Consider the following 25,833-nt stretch of genomic DNA (forward strand, 5'->3'; position numbering starts at 1 on the left):
CCCAGAAGCACATTTCCAGTGCTTGGTCTGGGCACAGCCTTCCGTTGGCATGCTGTGCCAAATTTTGCATTTTGACGTTTTGAATGGAGTGAAGGAAACAAAGACAGCATACTGACAATGGAGAACACTTGGAATGAAACCACTCTCCCAACCAGAGCCCAGAGCAAGGGACTTGACCTGTGTACACTGAACGTGAGTGCATGTGACGCCCTCAGGGTGAGGTTTCCTTTCCCTTAGGGATTGATTCTGCCCTTCCCACAGTCCTGTGGGTTCCACGTGGATGAGGATTTCCAGGCTTCGGGGTCCATATTCATTAAAACCCATCACCACCGTACAACCCAGAGACATTGAAACTCAGCTAATACACTCCATTAGCTTCCCCTAATTGTATAAGTCGTACCTTTTTATGGATCTGCTCTACCTATCAGGGGAACGATGTCTGGAGCGGTAGTGTCTGCACACAAGGTATTAATCAACGAAGACCATGCACAATTTTGCTTGCACAGTTAAAAGGACGGGTGGGCATGGAAGTTAGGGGTCGGAGGGAAGTGAGATCTGAAAAGTTCAATGTAAGAGAAACTTGCCTCCGAATTTATAGCTTGTCTTATCTTTTCCAAGTTCTTGGTTTCCCACCTGACCCCGAAATGATCTCTGGACATGAATCCACCTCTTTTCAATTGAAGTTGACAAAGGTTCTGTGGGTAGCACTTGAGAAACAAACCAGTGCTATCATCATAACCTATGAAGACAAAACTGTGTCCGAGCACACTATGCACCATCTTGTGTCTCACGGAAGCCATCTTTGCTCTCTACTGCACGCCGCCATTTCTGGTGATGGGAAAAGAATCATCCATGGCACAGAGGCCAATAGTCTTTTTACTCCTCAGAAAGGTCCTCAGGGGAAGGTGCCGAATACATTCTTCCCAGCTAACAGTTGCTGAGAATTTCCTAAGTAGGGATGGACGCCAGCTGATCCCAATGGTTGTCTTTGTTCCTCCCATAATGCGGTTCATAATAAATCTTCTTTCTCTCTGGTTTTAATCTCCCATAGATAAAGGCTTCACAGATTGAACACAAGTTTTCTTTTTTATACACAGGCTTAAGCCATCCAAAAACAATAAGAACAGTAATAATAATAAATAAATAGAAGTGAATCCATAGAAACTCTCGATGTCTGTACAGCAGAAGTGACAAAGTTTAAGTCAAATATTTGTTTTCCCTTTTTTTCATCCACATCAAAGGCAGGAATACAACAAGGCATTGTTAGTTGTGGTGGGCAAACTGGAGTGTCTGCTGATATAACAAATTACGTTTGTTAAGGCCTTTGTCTATGCAGAGTTAATAGTAATGCAGAAGCCAGATTGATTAAAAAGAAAGGGTAAGAATCGTGAAGCAGGGAAGACCAAAAAAAAAAAAAAAAAAAAGAAAAGAAAATTAAAAAAAGAAAAAGGAACAAACCAAGGGAGATGGAAAGAGAGAAAGAGATAATGCCAAAAAGAAGTCAATACTGTGTCTACGGATGAAGAAGTACACACTGCTTCCCTCGAGAGCTTCTCGGAGTCTTTGATGTTAATACTGTCAGAGTGAAGGAGAGCAGCTTGGTGGCCTCCAGCGGCAGTTAAAAGATGTTCATCCTCTCAGCCTGTCTGAGGAGTATGTTGGGAAGGATCGGTCTGGGGAAAAGGGCCCTAGCCTAGAATGTCCAGGTAGACCGGAGATGCCTTGGCCAAGTTCTGAAGGAGGGTATGGATGCCCTTGATGTTCTTCCTCATGTGGGGCTCTCGCTGCCAGCACCCCAGCATCAGCTCATACACCTCCTGGGGGCACGTGCGGGGTCGCTGCAGGACTCGGCCCTGAGTGATACACTCTATCACCTGGACAGAGATCAAAGATAGGATGAGACAGGAGGAAAAGCAACGCACATCAAAGAAATGTTAGCGCAAGAAACAGCAGAAGAGGGGCTTTTACAAAAGAAGCCCACTCTTGGTTTCATTTTCTCAGAAGGAAGACAAAAATTATTATAGGTTAGTTTATATTGTGTTTAATTTGATTGGCTTATATCCATTTTTCCAAGCCACTCTGATTTCACAAAACTGGTGGAAAAGTAATTTATATGGAATGCTCCCAAACCTCACACTGGAGCTCCCGCATGTTGTGGTTTTTATTGGTCTGAGATGGAACATGAGTCACTTGTGTGTTAAGGCACTGACTGACAGGAAACCTCGCAGGCTATTGGATAAAGGAACTGGATTAAAAAGACAGACATGGATCTGAAAAAGATGTGCGGTGCCTGACCAAGAAGCTGTGCCTCAAATATAAACATATTTGCAAGAGTAAGAATAGAAAAAACAAAACGTTTGAGTCTTTCACTAGAAGTTAATGTTCTGGTGAAATATTCAAAAGGGAAAGGACCTTGAAACTTCGTTGGAACAATACTAAAGAACTCGCTGGACTGTATGGGTTCTGGAATGCTACATCTGCTATTAATTTATCAGATGAGCTGCATAAAGTGACTCCTCAGTCCCACCACCAGAGGAGCAAGGACATATCAGCGAGTGCTGTGCTTTGCTTTCTCAGAGTGACTATACATTGACCATGAAATTTAGAAACATAGCAGGCTACTTGGGAAGTGCTGCCGCCAACAAAACCCCATAAGATAACGTCCTGACATGGTCTTCCAACCCAAAACAAGGCCCCAGCTGATGGAAGCCTCTGGGATCTCAGCCCTCTGGAGGGTCTTGGCCAGACCCATTGCACACCTCGTTGTTTGACAGCTGGTACCAGGGCTGTTTGCCGTAGGTGAAGATCTCCCACAACACGACCCCCAGGCTCCAGACGTCACTTTCTGTCGTGAATTTCCTGTACATGATGCTCTCTGGAGGCATCCAACGAATGGGCAGCATCGTGTGGCCACCGACCTGGAGAGAAAGGGATCAACAGGGAGGCATCAGTCACTCCAAAACCAGGTGTGGAAGGGAGATGCTGGGGGACACTGCTTGCTTTCCTTATTTGCACTTTATAGTTTTAATTGTTTATAAACACATAAGGGATATATGATTTCTTCATAGTCTCAAGCAACAGAGACAGAGGGCAAAGAGTGATCCAAATCATTTAAAAATATATTATTTGCAATTCTTTCTCTCAAAACCAGATAGGAGCAGGGATGATGATTAGGTAGATGATCACCTTGGATAAATAAAACTACACACACATACATGCACTTTCTGCTAGGAGGATGACTCAATCTTCTAATTAACAAGATCACTTTGACCAGGAGAACAAAGAGGGGCTCTGCATCCAAAATGACCAACCAGTGACTCTACTTCCTTGGCAAGGCTAGAGCCTCCTTCTGCCTTCAGGTCTTATGTGTACATGATGCTGACTCAAACCCCTCCACCATCACTCAGCGATAGGCAGGTCAGGCATTATTATTCACCTTCTACAGATAAGGCAATGAGATTCAGATTGCTTACAGACACAAAAACTCAGGTCTTTGGATGCTAAGCTCAGGACTTTCCTCTATTACAGGGCACTGCTCCTTAGATTATTTACCACAATAGATAAATACATTTTTTTAAATGCCCACTTTAATGAAAACACCAAGACTGGGGCATCAGATAGCAATTGCATTAGTACAGGCAAAGAAAACTTTCTTTGACAAAGTAAAATTGTATATGACTTTCTACTTCGTGGAGGAAAGTTAAGAAGCTCATTTCCGGGTTTGTCAGGGATGCCTGATTTCAAACCCATGAACAGATTTCTGCACAGTAGTCCTGTGGCTGGTAAGTTCCGCTTTTCATCCTGGTAACCCCCCAGCACCACCAGGCTACACAGTGTGCCTGACACCTGAGAGCAGGTGGGCTTATCCTACAGCAAAACGCTGGACCTCTGTAACAACTCTGGGTCCTGAGTTTATAGAGTAATGGTGCATAGAGTTTCTGCCCAATTCTAATTCTCAATATCCAGTTAGTATTTATTAAAGGAAGAAAATAAACTAACAGTACCTGAAAAATATTCCCCTACCCCAGAACCCAAGAGGCTGAAGTGTCAGAGATGTCTAACACGCTTGGTGATTCCCAGTGATGTTCTTAGCACCAAAGAAAGCACAAGAGTACAAAAGGAGGAGGGTATTTTATTTCATTCTTCTCTGTATGATGCATCCAAATTTGACAAATAGGGACAAAAACTACTGGCTCAGGTGACCATCTTTACTATTCAGCTTTTAATAAACATAAAGCTCATAAAGGCTAAGTTGGTTTTCATTGGTGTTAGATTTCCTCTCTCTTCCTTCAGCAGTGACAGGTCATCAGTGTTTAATAGACAGAGACTTCTCTTATGGTCTTACCTCATGTCTGAAGGTACTGGCAACAGTCACCCTCAGGGTCGATACTCAAACTGCAATCAGTGTGGCACAGACACTGACCAACCAGAAAGGATGTGGGTGGTAAACATGGGTACAGCTATCTCAGCGCATTTCTGGCTTGGTGAATATCTGCCCTATTCATAACTCTGTGACCCCTGGGTACCTAGGACTTTGGGAGAGGGAATCTGCTGATATACACAGAGGACCTGATGTTTCCAGATGCTTGGGAGGACTTGCAGTATGAGGGTAGAATGATCCCACCAGGTCTGGGCAGCTCACATGGCAGTGGCAAGGAGAGGACTGCTTTGGACCATTCAGGGATGCTGCTGCCACCTTGCAGAGCTAGGCAAATGACCCTTTTGTTTATGTGCCAGAAAAGGCTGGGCACTTTGGCACACACATTTTCAAAGATTGTTAACCCCTAGAATAAAGCATCTCTAGTCTCCTTGCCATTCTCTGAAACCATAATTGGAATGTACCATATAGTTTAGAAAACATCTACACACATCCGGTGCCATTTAATTGAGTGAGCAAACCATAAAGAACTCAGGACTCATGGTGGCTCCTCTAGCCTACAGACGATGAAATTGCTCCTGGCAATTATGGGACCTTGCCTGGGGTGACACTTCCAGCAAGTGGTGCAGATAGGACAGAGGTCTACACATTTTAGCAGACCATTTTCATCCACATAGCAAGCATTTTCTGGGGACCTCTTAAGATACAAACATGGCCTTATTCTGCTTACCTAACATGCCAAAAAAAAAAAAATGGGTAAGATGAAATCAAAGAGAAAAACAATCCCTTTTGCTATACATCTTATTTTTAACCTTATCGCTCTCATTTTCACCTTCTTCCTACCTTATAAAGAAGAGCTCATATCATCATTGTTCATCTCAGCATACTGCTGTGGTACAACCAGCTCCACTGTGCATTTTGGTGCTGCTGTTCTTTCTCTTTAGATAAAATAGGACCCCAGTGGTCAAAGTGGCTTAGAGAAGTGGGAATCTCACACTAAAGACTGAGACCTGGTCTTGTTATGCTGTCTGAGTTGTGTTGTTTTGTTTTAACATCCAGGAAAGGGAAGTGTCTGCTAATCTCTTAGAAAGGAGTGTAGAACTTACTAAGAGTGGCGTTCTTTTGTGGGGAGGAATGAATTACTTCTTGCAAAGAGCCTTCCTGCAAGAGCTATTTAAAAGTGTGAAACCTTGAACTCTACAGAAAATTTTAAAGATAAAAGGCTTAAAAGAGTGGACAAATGCATGGCTCTGAGGGTTTCATCCCAGAGTTAGACGGAGTGAGAGGGCCTAGTTCTTAGTGAAAAAGACATAGTTATTTCTTTTACGAAAATATTGAAATTAGAATCTAGATTTATAATCAGTATGTAGTTGGTGCGTGGGAGTAACAAGAGACTGGGATATTATGACCCAGCATGGTGTTCTTTCTGATATCAGTCCCTCAAAATGTTAAAAGCTGGCAATCCCAGAAGTTCCTAGATCAAATGTGTCAAATGTACTATGAATTGCAACCCTCTTCAATTTAAGGAGATCCATCAGGAACTGAGCCTTATTAAAGTATATGAGGAGTTTGGCAGGAAAGAACAAACTTAACTTTGGTAAATTAAACTATTTGAATGTGTGTTTGTGGGAGAGATAACCATTTATATATGTCTCGAACAAGACAGCTAAAAATACACTTAGGGGTGTGTTAATTTAGCAAGATCTCAGGATTTCCATATCTACCTGGACATTCACAGCTGCAATGCAGTGGATGACAATAGCTGGTTTCCAATAGCTCAGTCACCTGTTTCCTACTTGGGTAACCTTGACTAGTTGCCAAACGTCTCTGTGGCCAAGGTGTAATAATTATATATAGGTACCAATGTATACCTCCCAATGTTGTTGGGAGGTATTTACTGGAGCAGGCATTTGTGAAAGTGCTTTCTAAGTCTTAAAGTATTAAATGCTTTTGAGGTGTGGCTTTCTTCTCTGGAACCTTCACTCACTTACTTCCTCCACGAGAAGCAGCCATTCTGGAGACGTTAAGAAGAATCATTATATCTCACTCTCCTGAACTCCTCATTTGGCCAAAAGCAAGTGGCTACTTTGACAGCAACACCCTTTTTTTTTTTTTTTTTTTTTGTCACTGGCAATGCAAGATAGAAAATCTGATGCTGGTTCTCTCTCCTGCATTGCTAATGGCCAAGAAACAGCTTTTGTTTCCTCTAAAGAAGAGAGAGAGAACAAAAGATTCACATTTTGATTTACATGTTTTCTCAACTGATCGTTTATTTTCTGCTTGCTGTCTCTTTGGGGCAGATTTTTCACTCTAATTCTTTCAAGAATCCCTTCTGGGATTTCATGCATGCTGTTATAAATAATGCTTTCCTTGTTCAGATGTCAAATGGGTGAGTGGTGGGACAATCTAATAAAAGTTCAGACAGGGTTCACAAGTTTTCTAAGCCTATTTAGAACATTTCTGAACATTTCTTTTGCAACCCTTTCTCAGAATTTTGAAGCATGTCACAAAAGCAGACCCTCCCCCCACAAAAAAAGTCACTGTTGTTACAAATTACTGTCACATTCTAGTTATAGTCACTTGATGGTTTTTGGACCACACAAACAACACGCTGCGCAGCAACAAACACAATGAGACATTTGTTTTGTATCGTACTACTTGGCAACTTGCCCTCATGCCCTTGCTTAAATATTTGTGAGATGGAATGTGATCCCAGGAATGACACTGGGAGTCAGAATTCCTGCTCTCAGACTGATATGCCGTGGGGCCTCAGGGACTCTCCAGTAATTAAGTTGAATGGGGTCTCATGGTCTCCACTAAACTCACCAGGTTGATCTGGTGCAAGATGAGAAACCCAGTTATCTGGAGAGTTGACTTGGACGGACTTGCAATTGTTATTTTCCTCAACCCAAGAGACTGGAGTTCTAGTTCTTGTGCTGCTATTAACCAGCCTGAGCAGGTACCCTCAGGTCTGGCTTCTGTCTTTATTAGTAAAATGTGAAGAGTTAGGGCAGCTCTTGGTTACTTCCAGCACAAAAACGCTGTGGTTCTAGAGTTACCCACCACCTCGGCACCACCATAATCATCCATCAACACTCAGTCTTCACCATTTACAAAGAATTTCTATTCAATTATCCCACTTGAACCCAATGGTTATGCTCTAGAGCAGACATAGACTTGCCTGGATAGTGCAAGTAATGCCCCTAAAAGTCAGTGAGTTTAAGTAGTTTACCTAAAGCCACATACCAAACCTCTCCTCATTGGACAACCTGTATTCATTAGGATGGACCACTCTGCTTTTCTGCTTTCTCCAGTCTCCACACACACTCTGTGTTCAGCCAGCAAGTTTAGGTGGCTTCCCATCCAGGGCCAAGTTACTCATGCCTCTTAGAAAGTTTGATCTTCTTCCCTTTCTCCCTACTTCCCAAAGGTCTCCTACAGGCAAGCTCAAGTCCCACCACTTCAAGAAAAAACTCTCCCTCCCTGCTGCAGTGCAGGGATGGTTCTAGTACTGTCAGTGTAGCTCTGGGAACACAGAAGGAACTCCTTTCTTTGCCTAATGTATCACATGCCTCAAGAGAGATGTACACAATTCAGTTCTTTCTGGTGGGAGACGAGGCAGAGGCTGGTAAGCATACCATGTCTTCAGTGGGTTCCTCGTGAGTGCTGCTATTTGTCTCAATGTGTTTCTTGAAAGAGATCAGTCTTCACTACCTTCCCGTACATTCTCCAGTCATTTCTGTAAACTCTCGATAGAACCAAGCCTTAGGTTAGACGGATGGAAACAGTCTCACCCATTTGATGCTACAAATAAGAAATTCATAACTTCTCAAAATGCAGCCAAATCTACTGTGGTTCACAAGGAGTATAAAGGCTTTCTAAGTTGTATAAGAAATCCCACGTCTAGGTTTGCCACCTGTACAGTAGACAGGGGGAGTGTCCACATTGCAGACTTGGAATTATTATGTCTGGGAATGAAGTCTAGGAAGACTTCATCATGTATAACATAAAGGAGTATTTTTCTAAAGATAGTTGCTAGTATCACATCTCTTCTGAGGCTGGAGAAAATTAGGAGACACTAAAGAAGGAAGTTAAACTACGGAAAAATAATTTTAAAAACCAGATGACCATCAGGGCTGCTAAATCACTGCAACTTGGTTAAACCAGCAAAGCTAATCAGAACAATGTCTGAGGCACAAGGCCAAAAAGAAATTCCATAGTGCCTAAAATAAATCAACCTGAAAAAAAAAATGGACCCCGTTTTTAAAATATATCAAGAAAAGAACTCTTCTTTTAGCCCTTAATATTTATTTCTATAACACCTCATAATTTTGATAGTGATATGTAGAGAAAAATAACAACTGCGTTCTAGTTAAAATACCCAGGCCTGAACATTCTTTAAATCTACCTGTTTGAAAGGTATTTCAAGACAGTAAATCCTAAAGAAAATACTAAAAGGCCCTTGGTGTAAATATCTTGCATTAGAAATCAAAGATTTTATATTTAAATCAGAATGGACACATCTAATTAGTTTGACTATAAAGTTTATTTCTTACCCAATAAATTCAAAGTGCACACTCTGGTCATTAGGATGTAAATTGTGAAAAATTTCAGTTGTTTGTGGCTAACGAACAATTTGTTTTTTGAAATTGGAAGCCTGGAATTTAGGGAAATGAAGGAATTTGCTGAGCAAATGTAAATATGAATTGGTGACCAAATGGTGTTGAAGACAGCTTTCTATCCCACGTCTCTTCATGCTGACAGGCTAGGTTCTTTCCTATGAGTTGTTTGTTATCCTTGGTACAAGTTAATGAGGAATGCACCACTCATTTTCCAGGTATACTGGGAGACGAGAGAGGAAGTGACAGGTTAGCTCTCCCCATTATGTTGGGCTTCTTAGAAAATGCATTTATCATCCTCCTTGCATCCCCATCTTCTTCCCTTCTCTTCTACTATATCCATTCTTCTCCGTACTGCCCCTCCCTGTTCATTCCTAGAATCCTCCTCTCAAATCTCACTTGTCCAGACCTAGTACAAATGCCAGTGTCACATTTAGTCTTTTCTCATTTGTCTCTTACTTCTCCCAAAGGATCATACCCCACCAAAATTCACTCTCCCTCTGTCATCTTCCTTCTGTGCTTCTGAGAGGCTCATTGGTACACAGGAGCCTTTCTACAGACCCAAAGCAAATGCCTCTCTGGCTTTGAAGCTGCTAGTGATTTAGAGGTGAGTAATGCCAATCTGGGACCTTCTAAACTCAACTAGCAAAGACCAATGATGCCTGGGAGGCCACTTTCAGCTTGTGGTATTTACTCAGTGAGTGAGTGATAACTTATTTGGAAGCCAAACATTCTAGTCCCTTAGAAACTTGTAGGCCAAAGGGCAAGCCCCATTAAGAGATGATTAGTTGTCAGAGGCTTTCAGTTGCATTAAATATTGAAGGGGCTCCTAGACCTCCTCATCACACCCTACACTCCATTGCTTTGTTTCAGCAGTTTTTCCTGATGTGTTCCTTAAAAATTCATGAACCTGTAAACTTTAAGGAATAGCTAGACCTTATTTATTTATTTATTACATGCTGTATCTGTAATAGAAGGTTAAAAATAGGGCCTGTAATCCCAGCACTTTTGGAGGCCAAGGCAGGCAGATCACGAGGTCAGGAGTTCGAGATCAGCCTGACCAACATGGTGAAACCCCTTCTCTACTAAAAATACAAAACTAGCCATGGGTGGTGTCACGCACCTGTAATCCCAGCTACTCAGGAGGCTGAGGCAGGAGAATCGCTTGAACCTGGGAGGCGGAGGGTGCAGTGAGCCAACATGGCGCCATTGCACTCCAGCCTGGGTAAGACGCCGTCTCAGAGAAAAAGAAACAATGTCCACAAAATCTTCCCTTTGGAGAAGAACCTGGAGTCATTGTGGCTGGACAATGACCACATCCAGGAAGAAGAGAATTCTCCTATTACAAAGAGTGATAAGGGGCTTCCAGGCGTGTGACTACTCAATCAGGGGATGCTTTGTGCGTAAAAACAGGCTTTTCTGCCTCATCTCTCACTCCTGAATGAACATAGCTCGGGGCAGGTAAGGAGGAGTGCTGGAACCAGCTTCCTCTCCCTCTTTTGAGTACTGGAAATTGATTACTGCCACTCCTGGAACTGCTGTTATTTGTAGCCTATAACATCTTTCAGTCTGGTCACAGACAAAAGGTAATGACTTAGGAACTTCAAGGCCAATATTTTTGGGTTAGTCAAAGAGAAGATGTGCTGGACCTTAATGTTAACAATATTTTGTCAAATACTTTTTAAGTCATTAAATGTCTGTTCTCTCCAAATAAGGCAAATTATCATCTGTTTTGAAGGGACAGGTCACAGAGCTATTATGACTATCTCCTGACACCTGGATTCTAGATAAGGCAAATTCAACACAAAATTTACATTCAAATTTGATTGTATTTTTTCTACTGTGAAATAATAATAATAATAGAAATGATGATAATAATTATACCTCAGGCTTGCCTACACTTTTTGCTTTTTTATAACATTTCCACAGCTCTTCACTCTATAATAATTGTGCCAACTTCAAAATATTGTTGCAAAGAGTAGATATTAGAAAAATGTCTTTCTTTGGAAGAAGCCAGACTCAAAACCCTTAGGTGATTCCTTTCACATGATATTTTAAAAAGACAAACTATAGAACTGAGAGGAGGAGAGGACTTGCTTTAGTCAGGCACACAGGAAGCCTGAGGGTGATGGAAATGTTCTACCTCATGGTTGTGGCAGCAGTTAAATGACCGTGTTTGCCAAGACTCACAGAACTGTGTACTGAAAAGTGATCTATACTATGGGTATATTATACTTCAATGAGCCTTCCTTAAAAATAAATAAACAAACCAGGCACGGTGGCTCACGCCTGTAATCCCAGCACTATGGGAGGCCGAGACGGGAGGGTCATGAGGTCAAGAGATCGAGACCATCCTGACCAACATGGTGAAACCTCGTCTCTACTAAAAATACAAAAATTAGCTGGGCCTGGTGGCACATGCCTGTAGTCCCAGCTGAGGCAGGAGAATTGCTTGAACATGGGAGGCAGAGGTTGCAGTGAGCCGAGATCACACCACTGCACTCCAGCCTGGGTGACAGAGTGAGACTCCATCTCAAAAAATAAAATAATAAAATAAAATAAAATAAAATAAAATAAACAAACCCCTTAGGACAACTCCTGGCACACAGTAATGTACAACAAACCTCAGCTGTTACAGTTAGTCTACGTATTAGATTCTCCACTAATCCTGTGGGGTCGGTCAGGCATGTTCTTTTATCCCAACTTAAGAGATGAGGAATTTCAAGGGACCGACTCAAGAGCACACAGCTAGGAAGTGGAGAGACTAGGTCAAGACCGTCTCTCCAAAGGCTTAGCACTCTGCATTTTAGCTCTAGTCTGACACAGACTCAGCTGCAGGGGTGGGAAGGGCTCACTGTCCTAGTCTGCTTGGGCTGCCACAACAAAGTTCCACAGACCAACAGAAATTTATTTTCTTACAGTTTTTGAGGCTAGAAGTTGAAGGTCAAAGTTCCAGTCAATTTGTTTTCTGGAGCGGGTTCTCTTCCTGACTAGTAGGTGGTTGCTTTCTTGCTGTGTCCTCACACGGAAGGAAGAGAGAGCGAGCGAGAGCAAGAGAGAGCTCTCAGATGCCTCTTCCCATGAGAACACTAATCTTATGGGATCAAAGACCCACTCTCATGACCTCATTTAACCTTAATATTTCCTCAGAGTCTCCATCTCCAAATAGAGTCATACTGAGGGCTAGGGCTTTGATGCATAAATTTTGAGGGGAACAGATATTCAGTTTGCAACACTCTCCTTGCTCATCCCTCCCTTCTGATTCTGGCATATTTCAGGGGAGCAAGAACAGCTCTGAACACTAGGAGGTGGGCAGTTCTGGTCCAGAATCCAAATCTGTAGCCCTTTATCAGATCTTCACATTCCCAAGTGAAGACCCAACCCTACTGCTCCCTTCCCTTCCTAGGTAACTCTTGGTGCCTTCCCTATTGCTATCTCATTCTAGAGCTTAGCAAATGGCTAAAACCTGCTGTTTTCTATAGCAGCCCTAGTCCATTTCCAGTGCAAACCTTACAGCAATCTCTTCCCTCTCTCCTCTACACACCCCTTTGCAGGTTCCCTGGGAGTTGGCTAAGGGAGAATGAGGAGGCCCTGACACTCCCTGGTGAGGTGTATACAGGGGCAGAATGGCTTCCTGGACTCCATGTCACCTGAGGTTACCTACCACATGGGTTTCATTTTCCCCATGACATAGGGAAGGCCTCCTGCTTGTGTACTGTATATAATCTAAACAGCCAAAGACCCCTAGTTTTAGAAGCGATTGTAATTTCATCTTATTTTACATTTGGCTCTAATGGGGAGCAAGTAAATCTTCTGTCAGTATAGCATTAAGCTTTCATCACACAGAAGTTTTAGAATTACATTTGGATCTAGAAACAATGATTCTTCATCAGATAGTAACAACATGCTCTTCCCCTTCCAGTGATAGCGCCGCTCCCCAGTAACTCTTAATCTTCACAGGGAGTTTCCAAGTGGATCCATGGAAGAATGAAACCCTTAGAAAGTACAAATACACCATGCTGCCTGGTGTGAGGTTATTGTGTTTACACATCACTCAGCAATGGGGAGCTGCACATTCCAAAAATATACATTTCATCAAGCTGCCTTTTTAAAATGTGCAATGTTACCGAGCTTTTCATGGCCTCCTGAGCATTATGTGTTGAACCCAAGATACCATCTAACTTTTAGCATTTGAGACAAAAACATTGCACCCTTTGATGGTGAAAAGCCACAGAGACCACCAAGGTGCTGAGAAAAGGCAACCAGGGAAGCAGAAGCAATATGTGTGTCATTGTCTATGTTATGATGATGGCATTATGCTGGTTTAGGACCAAAACTCCAATGTAAGACTCTTCCTACGGAAGTTACTGAGACAGGCTGATATTCCAGGTAGCTTTTAAAAAAGGACATATGCAGTGATTTGTCAACACAGCCAGAAAAGCAAAGGCTTTTCTGCATTCCAAACAGCACTCTCCGTATCATCTGTGATTGTGGTGATGACTGCGGTCCCGCGTGCATCCTGTCCAGTGAGTAGAGACAGTAGCTGTCCCACCGTCAATCCCAGCTTCTTCAATAATACTGAAGACTGCTGGAATTTATATTCCATCATTAGCCTGAAATGAGGACTTAATACACGAAAGCCAGTTAAAAATGAATAAGGTCTTCTTTCCTCTCAGCTGGGGAAGTTCATTCTGCTATGGTTACTGATGTTTGCCTTCACGTGAGTGTAATAACAGCAGAAAACCACTTTCTCTAGAGAGTTCTAAATGCTAACCTGGCATCACTATGGTTCTAACTGCCAACCTGGCATCATTATGGTTCTTTTCTGCTATCTCTGTGATATATGTAACGCACAGCAATTGTGACCTTGGTTTTGAAGGACATGATGATTACTGTGATGATTGTGAGAGTTAAGAAATAATATAATAAGTTAGCTTTCTCTTACTGAGCATCTACTTTGTGTGCCACGCTCTGAGTTGAAGACATGACCTACATTTAAAGCTCATTTTCCTTATTCCTCTTTGGACATACTTGCAGATAAAATATACCCATAAAAAGTGCACGTGCTACAAGCAGCAGCTGCTTTGCGATTTTGAAATTGGAACTCAGTTTCTGACCAACTTCTTTTCTCGGCACAGTGGTGAAAAGTGGAAGTTCAGTGTTAGGGGAGTCACTGTAGCATACCCCTGTGCTTCTCAAACCTTTCCACCAAAGCACCCCAATACTGCAGAAAGAGGTAAACAGTTGAGGGACTGGGGATTAACTGGGACCATACCTGGAGCATTAGCCCAGTTGTTTATGACAAGTCTGGAATTTATTTAAAGTCTTATATTTCATCTTTAACATTGGATACAATGATTGCATTAGATTTCCTAATGCATTATGAAAAGTAAGTTTATTTTGCGGTTTCATGAGTCTATGGTCCAGACACACCATCTTGGGTCCAAAGTCTACCCAGGCAGACTCCTGTTGGAGAAGCCTGGAAGCAGAAGTCAATGAGCTTTGGAGTCCACAGACCTGGTTTCCTGTTCTAGATCAGCCACTTGCCAACTAGCTGAATGTAAATAAATCACTTGTCTTAGAGTCTGTTCATTGCATCCAAAAAGGGATAAAACCTATAAGCCTAAATCAAGCCTATAAACTTCCCCAATAGGCTAAAAGTTCCGAAAAGGTGATGTTTCCCTTGGAGAACAGCCCTACAGCTGGGACTTAAGCAAAAGGAAACATTCAGGTGATAGCGTTAGAGTAACAATGAAACCCTTGCTGCAAGATTTGATACAGTCCTGCTCCACTACACGACCCTAAGGGGCATCATTCACGCCGCGGTCCGGGTACATGCTCCCACTCCTCCTGGAGTTGTATAATACAGTGAACTACAGTGAAGACCAGGGCTTCTTGTGCTTACAACGATTTTCCGTGTGACTGTGGGCAAGACATCACCTCCCTTTAAGACATAGTTTTTTGGGTTTTTTTTGTTTTTGTTTTTGTTTTTTTGTGATAAAAAGCATTAAAATTTCTTGAGATTTTATTTTATTTTGTTTATTACACTTTAAGTTCTAGGGTACATGTGCACGATGTGCAGGTTTGTTACATACGTATACATGTGCCATGTTGGTGTGGTGCACCCATTAACTAGTCATTTACATTAGGTATATCTCCTAATGCTGTCCCTCCCCCTTCCCCCAATCCCACAACAGGCCCCGGTGTGTGATATTCCCCTTCCTGTGTCCAAGTGTTCTCATTGTTCAATTCCCACCTATGAGTGAGAACATGCGGTGTTTGGTTTTCTGATAGTTTGCTGAGAATGATGGTTTCCAGCTGCATCCGTGTCCCTACAAAGGACATGAACTCATCCTTTTTTATGGTTGCATACTATTCCATGGTGTATATGTGCCACATTTTCTTAATCCAGTCTATCATTGATGGACATTTGGGTTGGTTCCAAGTCTTTGCTATTCTGAATAGTGCTGCAATAAATATACGTGTGCATGTGTCTTTATAGCGGCATGATTTATATCCCCAGTAATGGGATGGCTGGGTCAAATGGTATTTCTAGTTCTAGATCCTTGAGGAATCACCACACTAAGACACAGGTTTTTTATTCATAGAATCTGGGACAATGATACTTACTGTGTCCCATCTGTGAGGTTCAATAAGGTAGTTGACATAAAGTGTGACTTCAGTGGTAGCAACCAATCCATATGTGATAAATCACTACTCTTGCTTCTTTGCACATATGTTTATTTCGGTCCATTTCAACACATTTGTATTTATACAGTCCCGCCCCATTGTGTTCGGGACTGTTGGTTGGTGCAAAAGTAATTGCGGTTTTTGCCACGAAAAGTAATGGCAAAACCACAATTACTTTTGCATCAACCTAAAGTCAGTGCTATGTGCACTGTGGGAAAACAAAGTTGAATGAGATAGGGTTCCCGCCCTCCAGAGCTTGTTCTATGACCATAATGCAAGACAGAGTCGATACCATAGTGGAAATGTGAACAAATGGCTGTGGGTTGTGATAGTCCCAACACTAATACAGTGTGGCTCACTCCTTAATCTGGCGATGCTGTCGGTTCCCTTCTGCTAACAGGTTGAAAACAGGACACCCAAATGTTTGCCAGTGTGTCTACAGGGTCACATGGAAGAAGATCGCAAAAACTAGCTCACAGAAGATAGCAAGAGACAAGGTTTTTCGAAGACATTCCCATTCCCTGCCTCAAGATCCCAGTTCCTCACTGAAGTTTTCTGTGAAGAAAGTGTTGGCCACAATGCCCCAACAGAGGCTACAACAGCTGAGCTTGTGTGTAGCTGTGTGGCTAACGTTTAACATCTAGCTACCATTTACTGCAGGCCTACCATGTGCTAGGCATAACCAAGAACTTTGTGCCTATTATTGAATGAGCCACAGTGAATCACAAGCCTAGCCAATGTAGGAATAAAGAGGCCATATCAGTTAGGGATTCCAATCTGCTACATGTCACAGAGACAGTTGCTTAATCATAAGAGGGGCTTCATTTTTCTCAGTTAGTAGAAGTCCTAAAGTATGCAGTCAAGGGCTTGTGAAATGCTCTAAGATGTCCTTCCAAGGCCATGCTTCCAAAGACATCTCGAGTCTGTCTACTTCTTTCCACCTCCATTTTGAGAAATCAAGTTCCATCATTCCCTACTCCCACTGTTCCCTGGGCTACTGCAACAATCACTCTCCATTTTCCTTCTGACCTTTTTCCAATTCACAGTTAATACAATAGCAAACTATTCAACGACTTCCCATTGCCCTTATGATAACATTAAAACCCTTCAGAATGGCTGCTGGTGCCCCGTTTGATCTCAGCGCCTTTGCTGGTCTCGTGCTTCTCCGTCCTTTCCTTGCAGGGTCCTCCACATTTTGATCTTCCCTTTCTTTCCTAAACTCCTTTAGTTCTTTCTGATGGCATAGGTCCCTCAAACACGCTGCTCTTCAATTTTTACCTGGCTAACTTCCACTTGTCCAACAGGACTTAACTTAAATACCATGTCCCTAGGCATCAAAAGCAGGTTCCCTTGTTAGATCATAATGGTAAATCCCTTTCCCTCACAACCCCAGTCAGCTGTAAGGATATCCTTATTCCTGTGGTTACCTGTTTGCTATTTCCTCCAGCCTCTAGATACAACTTCATGGGAGACAGCACAGTCCAGCACTGGGATGCTCAACAAATATTTGTCAAATGAATTGATTGCATGTGGTTGCCCTAGGGAATGGTCTCAGGGGTGGACAATACTGTGTGAAATAAATATGGGAGGAGAACCAGCAGCTAAACCAAAAAGGCGGCTTCCTGTAAACGCTAGTGGGGCTGCTGGCACATACCCCTTGGAGCCCAGAGGGGTATCCTGAAGGGAAAGACAAATGGACAGTAGCTGATCGGCTTTAGAGGAGGACATCCATGTCCTGTTGAAACTGTAAATCAGGAAAAAAACAGACATATGTTGTGCACAGGGTAATGAACATATAGGATATGTTACCAGGAAAAGCCACTGAGAGCACAGATGGATGAGCCAAAGTGACCCTTCAGCAGAGGACAGTGTGAGAGGGAGCTGGGCGAAGTCAGTCAGAAGGGAAGTGTTGGGCGCCCTGTCCCCAGGGGTGTCTTTCTTTTGCTCCTCCTGTGGTATAGCCTGTTGGCCATCCCACTTCTACTGCATGAAGCCATCCAACTACAGCAGCCTCCTTGTAGCCCCATCAGAATTTCCCCAGGGTGAGGAGCCTCGGGATGGCAGTCTGGCTTGGAGGCAGGAGTGGCTCACCTTGAAGCTGCCTTGGCATGGCCACATGTATGCTTAGCATGATGGCCAGGGAGCCCAAGGGGGCCAGCAGAGCTTAGTAAGAAGAGGTCTAACTATCCCCAAACCAGCCCCTGGCATTGCCACTGCCTCCTGCAGGAGCTCACTCCCACCCCTACCACTATAGCTCCACAGCCTTAAGTCAGGGCAGAGTGCCGTGCACTAACTCATGTTGGGAGAAGCTAAACTTTCCTCTTGCCAAACTCCCTCTGTCTCAATGGACTATTTGCATTACAACAGATAATAAGATAAGCTATTATAATATTTTTAGACTTCTTAAACCCTTACTGGAAAAAGTATAGGTTTCTTTTCCTTTAACCACAGAGTTGATACGCATTTGCTTGTTTTGATAACATTCACTTATTCCGCAAAATATGTTGTGCTACCTCCTGGGTGTGAGGCATTATCATAGGTACAGGTGTCAAGGATGTGAATAAGCTCCATGTCCTCATGGAGCTCTCATTTTAGTGGGAGACAAAGGTCATATGTAAATAAACAAATACCTATGCACAATAATTTCAGGTGGTGATAAATATTGTGCCAAAATAATAGAGTAAGGGGCTGGAAAGAACAGAGGGGCAGTTCTATTTTAGATAGACAGGTAGGTCAGTTAAGGCTTTTCTGAGTAGGTGATATCTAAGCAGAGATTTGAATGAAGTAAAAGAACAAGACATGTAAACATTGGGAAGAGGTACATTCCAGGTATTGGGATCAGCAGGTACAAAAGCCCAGAGCCAGGAACAACTTCTATGTGTTTCAAAAGCAAGGAATCCAGTGTTACTTGGGGTTATCATCAGTAGGGTTCTGTATAATAAGCACAGCTGCACTGGAATGTATGTGTCTATATCTGTATCTGTATCTACATCTATATTTATATCTCAATACCTCTATCTTGAAATAATTTGCTACTTCCAGGCAATATTTTAAGTCACATTACATGATATTATGGGATTTTACAACAAATACATAGTCTATGGCCTAGCTGTCGTTACCATTTACTAAGCAGGGAAACAAAGACATGGAAATCCAAGACCACTGGCAGAATCAGGGTCCAAGATGGCGATGGAAGATGGATGTTTCCAATCCTTTAACCTTGCCTCTTTCTGTTTGATTTCTGCCTTTCATTTTGCATCACTTCCCCAAGTCCACCTGGTGGCATGACCAGCTATGCAAGCCAGCTAAGGCAATCATCAGTCATGTTTTCTGAGTCTTCTTCAGGAGGAAATCTCTTCCTCTTTGATGCAGAGAATTTGACAACGACATCATTGCACCACATCAATAACCAGTGCTTTCTTTTGCACGAAGTAACAGGTTCTAGGAATCAAAGCAGGTCTGACTGTGTGGGTGTCCCTCACAGTCCCTCAAGGTCCCAGTTCCTCACTAGAAAAGAGAAAACAGCAGCAGAGGGATCCTATTATTACTAGTTCCTTCAGTGTTTCTCAGAGCTCAAATCTCTGGGATGCTTAGTCATAGCCCCCTTGGGACTTCAGCTTTAGGATTTATGCGAATGGTCTCTGCATGCTTCTCTCAGTCAGTACCTGGGTAGGAGAATCTCTCCAAATTACCTTGTTTTTCCTAATTATTTCCTCAATATTCCACCCGTTATGTGATCACATCACTGCTAAGGTGGTCACCCTTTGACTCCTAAAGCAATCTGAGCTGTCCTTGAGGAAGAAAGCTGCCCTTATGGTATCCTGGGAAGAAGAGAAAAGATCTCATAGCCATGAAGTCCTTCATGATGATCAGCTGGCATTCTTTTTTGGGTGTGTGTGCATCTTCCTTTCTGCCTCTAAATCCCTTAGTCAACTCCTGTGATTATATTTCTGAAAATTTCCTCCCAAGGTCTCTATCCTCTACAACTGTACTTTTTTTTTTTTTTTTTTTTTTTTTTTACAGCAATACATCTATTTATGTGCAGATCGTTGGCATTTAGGATATTATATTAACTGGTTAATATCCGCTTTACTCCAATTCTTGAAATAGCTTAAATGAAATATATAAAAGTCTTCCAGCACTAGTATCTACTCTCTGAACACAGACTTGGGGATTATAATTCTCTTTATCCCTGAATTTGTCTTTGGAGCTGAAGCCAAGAATACTCCCAAGAATGGCAAGGCTTATACAGAATGAACAAGGGATTGTAAATTAACTGGAAACTATAGAGAAAAGCAGAGATGATTTATTTTCAACTTGAGAACATCAGACTTTGGAACAATCTTTCCCCTTTCCAATGGTGGTCTGTCCTCTGCTGACCCAAGGATTAAATGTCCTCAGATTTCATCCCCCTTTTGAAAAATCCCTCTAGTTTCTTTCCTTCCTTCCTTCCTTCCTTCCTTCCTTCCTTCCTTCCTTCCTTCCTTCCTTCCTTCCTTCCTTCCTTCCTTCCTTCCTTCCTTCCTTCCTTCCTTCCTTCATCTCTCTCTTTCTGTCTTCCTCTCTCTTTCTCTTTTCCTTCCTTCTTTCATTCCTTCCTTTCCTTCCTTCCTTCCTTCCTTCCTCTCTCTTTCTTTCTTTCTTTTTCTTTCTTTCTCTCTCTCTCTTTCTCCTTAAATAGCACCACCATCACCACCAATCACTCCTGTTACTGTTCAAGCTAAAACCCTAGAAGTCATCATTGATTCCTCATTTTCTCTTATCCCCATATCCAAGCCACCATCAGGTTCTTTCAGTCCTACCTGCAGAACATATTCTGAATGCACCCCCTTCCCAGCATCTTCACTGTTGCCACCTAGGCCAACCTGCCACATTCTTTTGCTCAGATCCCTGCAGTAGCCTCCTAACAGGTATGTCTGCTTTCACGCTTGCTTCCTGTAATCCATTCCCCATACAGCAACTGGAGGATTCTTTTCAAAATGTAAATTGGATCTCATCACTCCCCTGCTTACAATTCATCAGCACCTTCCACTGTACTTGGAATAAAATCCAAACATTTTAGCAGGACCCCTCAGTTCCTATCTGATACAGATGCAGCTCAGCTCCCTGTCCTCCCCATCTACATCTGTCCCTCTTGCCTACCACACGGGGCACACTGAAGGCCACGTTGGCTCTCTTTCTCTTCCTTCTTTACGGCACTTAGAACTAGCTACAATTATTATTTGTATAATGTTGCTTGTCTTTTCTGTGTCCCTCCACTAGAATAAGCTTTGATGGTCTTGTTTGCTGCTATAGCTCTAGTACTCAGTATAGTGCTGAGCACACCGAGGTATAAACAGTTGTTGAAATGGATGAAGGAGTGAAATTTTCACACCCCAGTGAGCCACAGTCCCTTTAGGAAAACTCATCTCTGGAAGACCCACCATCGCTGTAGTCCTCACCTTTCCCTTCCTTTCCGTCTGTCATGCTCCCACCCTTCTGGATGGTACCAGAGACTCGGATCTGCCATTGGATTTCAACCAGGAGGTGTGTGCTCCTGGGATTCATAACTTGAGGCACTTTGACCTACAAGATAATCTTATAAAAGGGGGTTTTATAATACACTCATGTGCCACATAATTGTTCAGTCCGTGATGTACAGTCCATACAAGGGTGGTCCCATAAGATTATAATGCCGTACTTTTACTGTACCTTTTCTGTACTTAGTAATGCAAATACTTCCCTTTGTGTTACAATTGCTGACAGTACTCAGCACAGTACAGTCCAGTCCCATGCTACACAGGTCTGTAGCCCAGGAGCGATAGGCCATGCCACACAGCTTAGGCCTGCAGGAGGCTTTACCAGCTAGGTGTATGTAAGTGAGCTCTATCATGTTCACACAATGATGAAATCCTGTAACCACACATTTCTTGGAACATATCCCTGTCATTAAGCAACATATGACTCTATATACATCCTTATATTTGGGCAAATCACAGTATTTATCACATCATATAGCTGAGTCTCCTGTCTGTATATCCCACTGAAAATTTCTCAGAGAAGGGACTTTGTTTTGAGCTCTCTGATAGCTCCATGCCTGGGACAGAGTCTGGGCTGTAGTAGGTCCTCAATAAATATGTTAAATGAATTAGTACAAATGAACCAATACAAGTAATGAAGTTCTGTGATCTTACGGGTAAAACAATTTCCCATGAACTGACCGAGGTGCCCCTTTAAAAGATTGCTTCTAAGTTTCAAATAAATGGTAAGCAAATGGATTTTTGAGATATAAGTCAGTTGTCAGAAGGAAAAAAGAAGAAAGAAGAAGGAAGGGAGAAAGGAGGAAGAAAAAAGAAAAGGAAAGAAAGTAAGAAAAAAGGAAGGAAGGAAGGAAAAAAGAGATGGAAAGGAAAGGGAGAAAAAGGGAGGAAAAGGGAGAGAAAAAGAAAAAAAAAAAGGGAAACTACTTCCTTCCCACAAAGTAAATCCAGAACTACCAAGTTTAGCACTAAACTGGTGGAGTCTCCCAGGTGGAGACTCCTTGGTGGGGTATGAGAAAACTGCGTTAAAATAGGCCTCTCCACCCTTTTTCTCCTCCCATTTGTTTTTGTCTCACTTTAATTATGCCTGCTTCCTCCATGCTGGCCTCTAGGAATGCACTGCATCCCTTTTTAATGATCTCGCAAATGACGCTTTTCATGTTTTGCCTTAGCACAGCTCAAGGTAAGCTGAAAGGCTTTGCTAAACTCTAAAGGAAAATCATAGGACAATAAACACGAAGGATACAACAGAAAGAGAAATACTGTGTTGCACAGAGTCCAGCCTTCTAGAAGGCTCTCTCAGGGCTGATTCACCAAGCTCACTCAGCTCCGTCCACCAACTGTTTCTCCAACTCAGCAGGCCACCTACTGGAGCCCCTCACCTTCCAGCCCGGTCTGACCTGGCCTAATGTTGGGGGCACCATTTGTAGACAACCCTATCCACTCCCAGAAATGCATTCCTAGACATCTTGAGACCTTCATGGTCAAGACAGGGTGCGATTCTTCTCTGTTCCTTCTGTCCCTGTCCTACTTGCAGAATGACCACCCTCTTTGCCTCAGGGGTCAGACTTTATCTTTCCATATCCATGTAACCAAACTTGAATAAAATATAATACTGGAGCCATCGAATAACAAGAAGTATATATGCTGATGGCCAGTTCTTTACAGTGTGTATTTAGTAAACCTTTCAGAAGATGAGAGTGTTTATTTTTGAGGAATTTGTGAAAGGCTTTTATCCATTTGCTGAACACTTGAATGGTCACTTCATCACCTCTCTAAATTAAATCACTGAAGTTGCACTATTACTTTAAAGTGGAAAAAGTTGTTATCCCTGGAGTGAAAAAATTAGGTTCAGCAGAAGAGGAACCCAAACTGAGCATTATAAAGTAAAATGCCACCAAGAGACACCAGCAGCACCTGGGAAGCTTCGCGCATCCACGCATGTGAGCTCACACCAGATGCAAACCTCGAGCTTTCATGGGCCAGGCGTTTCATGATCTTCACTAATGAAAACTCAGTCAGTTAGAACTGGCCTCATTCTGATAGTCATCCTCTTGGGGTCTTCAGAAATTGTCAATAGGCTTGCTTTGCATTTCTATCACCCAGGGCAGTAGGGGGTAAGATTGTGCTTAACTGGAAGGAAGCAGGCAAAGGTGTGGCTAAGAATCACCTTCCAAGTAATGAGGCAGTACTACAAGGGGAATAGTACCTGACTACCAGTAACCAAGGGAAGGTCAAGAAGAGGCAGGGCTGAGTATTAGCAGGAAGATCTCCCGTTTGCTGCAATCAGCTTTTCTGTCATGAATGGCCATCATGTCATTAACTGTTTAAATATTCAGATGAAGATAGCTGTGAAGTCCCCTTCCCTGCATACCTTTGGTGTTCTATAATAGGATACTAGGGGGGCATTTTCAATTGTCCCCTCCCTGCCCTATTCAGAAATTCTGGCCTTCAGTTGAGGTAAAAAGCAGCTGTGTTTACTACCTGTTCTAGGGAAGGCTCTGTATCAGTCAGGGGCCAGCACAGCATCTTACAGCTGGATCTGACTTCTGCCCCAATTATAGCACAGGCCCTATAATGGTCCACTACCTTAGATCACTCTCCTCTCTCAGTCTGTGTAGGGAAAGAACTGGGAGGAGGAGTGAGCAAGAGATATGGAGCCATTGGTCTTCTGATGGAACATTCCGGAAGACAGGTAATGAACTCCCATCCTTTCTCCCTCTTTCTGCTCCCCCATGCCCAATCAGAAACCAAACAAGGGGCTTCAAGAGAATTCTTCATAAAGATTGGTGATGCTGTAAGGAGGGGTGCTGGGAGCTCACTGTGCATTTGAGCTTCTGTTAAGACAACAAGCTTGTGTGTACTGCAAAGGGAGCACAAAGGGACAGATAAAGATGGTGAAGCTGAGAGGGCCAGTGGCAGAGATTGCTTGCCCATCATCTGACAGGGCAAAGACATGTGAGTTTCTCAAGAATAAGTGGGCACTGTGCGAAGTGTCTACTTTTAGCCTTTTTGTCTGTACTCTGGCTGCCCAAAGGTGACCCATGGAGACACTCCAGAGAAATAGCGACAACAGAAAAAAGAATGACAACTGAGAAGTAACCAGATGTTTATTCTCCATCCTCAGTCCCTCCTCCAGGCCCTAACCAAACAGGAAGAACTAGCACCAGAAGAGGCAGAGGGGAGAATTCCAGGCTGTGACACCAGATGGGGAAGCTTTGAATCTGATGTAAGAATAAAGTTTTAAACTAGACTCAATTGTTTCATAACTAAAAGTGAACTGAAAGTCTTGGAATCTACCTGAGATGCCATTAAGTGGTGACCATACTGGCCCCCAAAATGCTGTAATGTGTACCACTATATACCTATCACACCTATTAGAATGGCTAAAATCCAGAACACTGACAACATCAAATGTTGATGAGGATGTGGAGCAACAAGAACTCTCATTTATTACTAGTTGGAATGCAAAACAATACAGCCATTTTGGAAGACAATTTGGCACTGCCTCACAAAGCTAAAAATTCTCTTACCATATGACCCAGTAGTCATGCTCCACGGTATTTACCCAAAAGGAATTGAAAACTTATGTTACACAGAAACCTGCACATGAATGTCTACACCCACTTTATTCATATTTGCCAAAATTTGGAAGCAGCTAAGATGTCCTTCAGTAGGCAAATGGATAAACGGCAGTACATCTACACAATATAATATTATTTAGAACTAAAAAGATATGAGTTATTAAGCCATGAAAAGACATGGAGGAACTTTAAATGCCTATTATTAAGTAAAAAGAAGCCAATCTCAAAAGGCAACATAATGTCATATCGTTGGAATCAAGTACGATTCCAATTACATGACACTCTGGAAAAGCCAGAATGATGCAGACAGTAAAAAAAAGATCAGTGGCTTCCTGAGGCTAGGGGGTAGGAAAGGATGAATAGGAGACACACAGAGGATTTTTAGGGCAGTGAAAGTATTCGGTGTAATACTCCAATGCTGGATACATGTCATTATACGTTTGTCAAAACCCATAGAAAGTACATCAAGAGCGAACCTTTATGTAAGCTACAGACTCTGGGTGATAATGTTGTGTCAGTGCAGGTTCACTGACTGTAACAAAAGCACCGCTCTGGTGCAGGATGCTAATAGTCGGGGAGGCTGCACGTGTGTGGGGCAGGGGGTATATGCGAACTCCACTTTCTGCTCCACTTTGCTATCAACCTAAAATTGCTCTGAAATTGTTTGTAAGACGTGCTGCAATGAGGACGTGGGATGTGACTGTGACTGAGGCTCGGTGTCTCGGGTGCCTCTCTTAGAGTGCAAGACAGCCTCCATTCATGCCATTTAAAAATTCAGGAAGGGAGGTAGCCAGCCCTGGCCTCTCCTTGCTGTGCTTTCACCATCATTTGCTGGGCTGTGGAGGCTGCTCTGTGGCAACCAAGAACCTGAGCCGAGAACATGAAAGTGTGGATTGGAGGAAACCTACAGGAAACGGTGGAAGCCGGCATGGGGAGGTCCACCCACCCTTCCCCAGGATGGGGGTCAGTGGGGCTGGAAGTCCACTCTCAACAGAAAGCTGTGCTGGGCAGAAGTCTTGGAAATGGACATACAAGGAGGGCTT

At 42.8% G+C, this 25,833-nt stretch overlaps 1 protein-coding gene across 2 annotated transcripts in view; it reads right to left on the bottom strand.

The window, feature by feature from the left end:
* Positions 1-205: 205 nt before the first annotated feature.
* The window catches only part of LOC105530827 (BDNF/NT-3 growth factors receptor-like), a 57,837-nt gene continuing 32,209 nt past the window's right edge, over positions 206-25,833 (bottom strand). Inside the window, exons 1-2 of one of the 2 annotated variants that reach the window (XM_011968516.1) lie at positions 2,760-2,992; positions 206-1,874 (exon numbers count right to left, since the gene is read on the bottom strand). In XM_011968516.1, the coding sequence (XP_011823906.1) occupies positions 1,689-1,874; positions 2,760-2,903 (330 nt within the window). In that variant the 5' untranslated portion in view covers positions 2,904-2,992 and the 3' untranslated portion in view covers positions 206-1,688. Of the gene's footprint in view, positions 1,875-2,759; positions 2,993-25,833 lie in introns of those variants that run through there. The other variant, XM_011968517.1, reaches the window with a different exon arrangement.

Source organism: Mandrillus leucophaeus, unplaced genomic scaffold, assembly GCF_000951045.1.
Source record: "Mandrillus leucophaeus isolate KB7577 unplaced genomic scaffold, Mleu.le_1.0 Scaffold847, whole genome shotgun sequence".
Lineage (NCBI taxonomy): Eukaryota > Metazoa > Chordata > Mammalia > Primates > Cercopithecidae > Mandrillus > Mandrillus leucophaeus.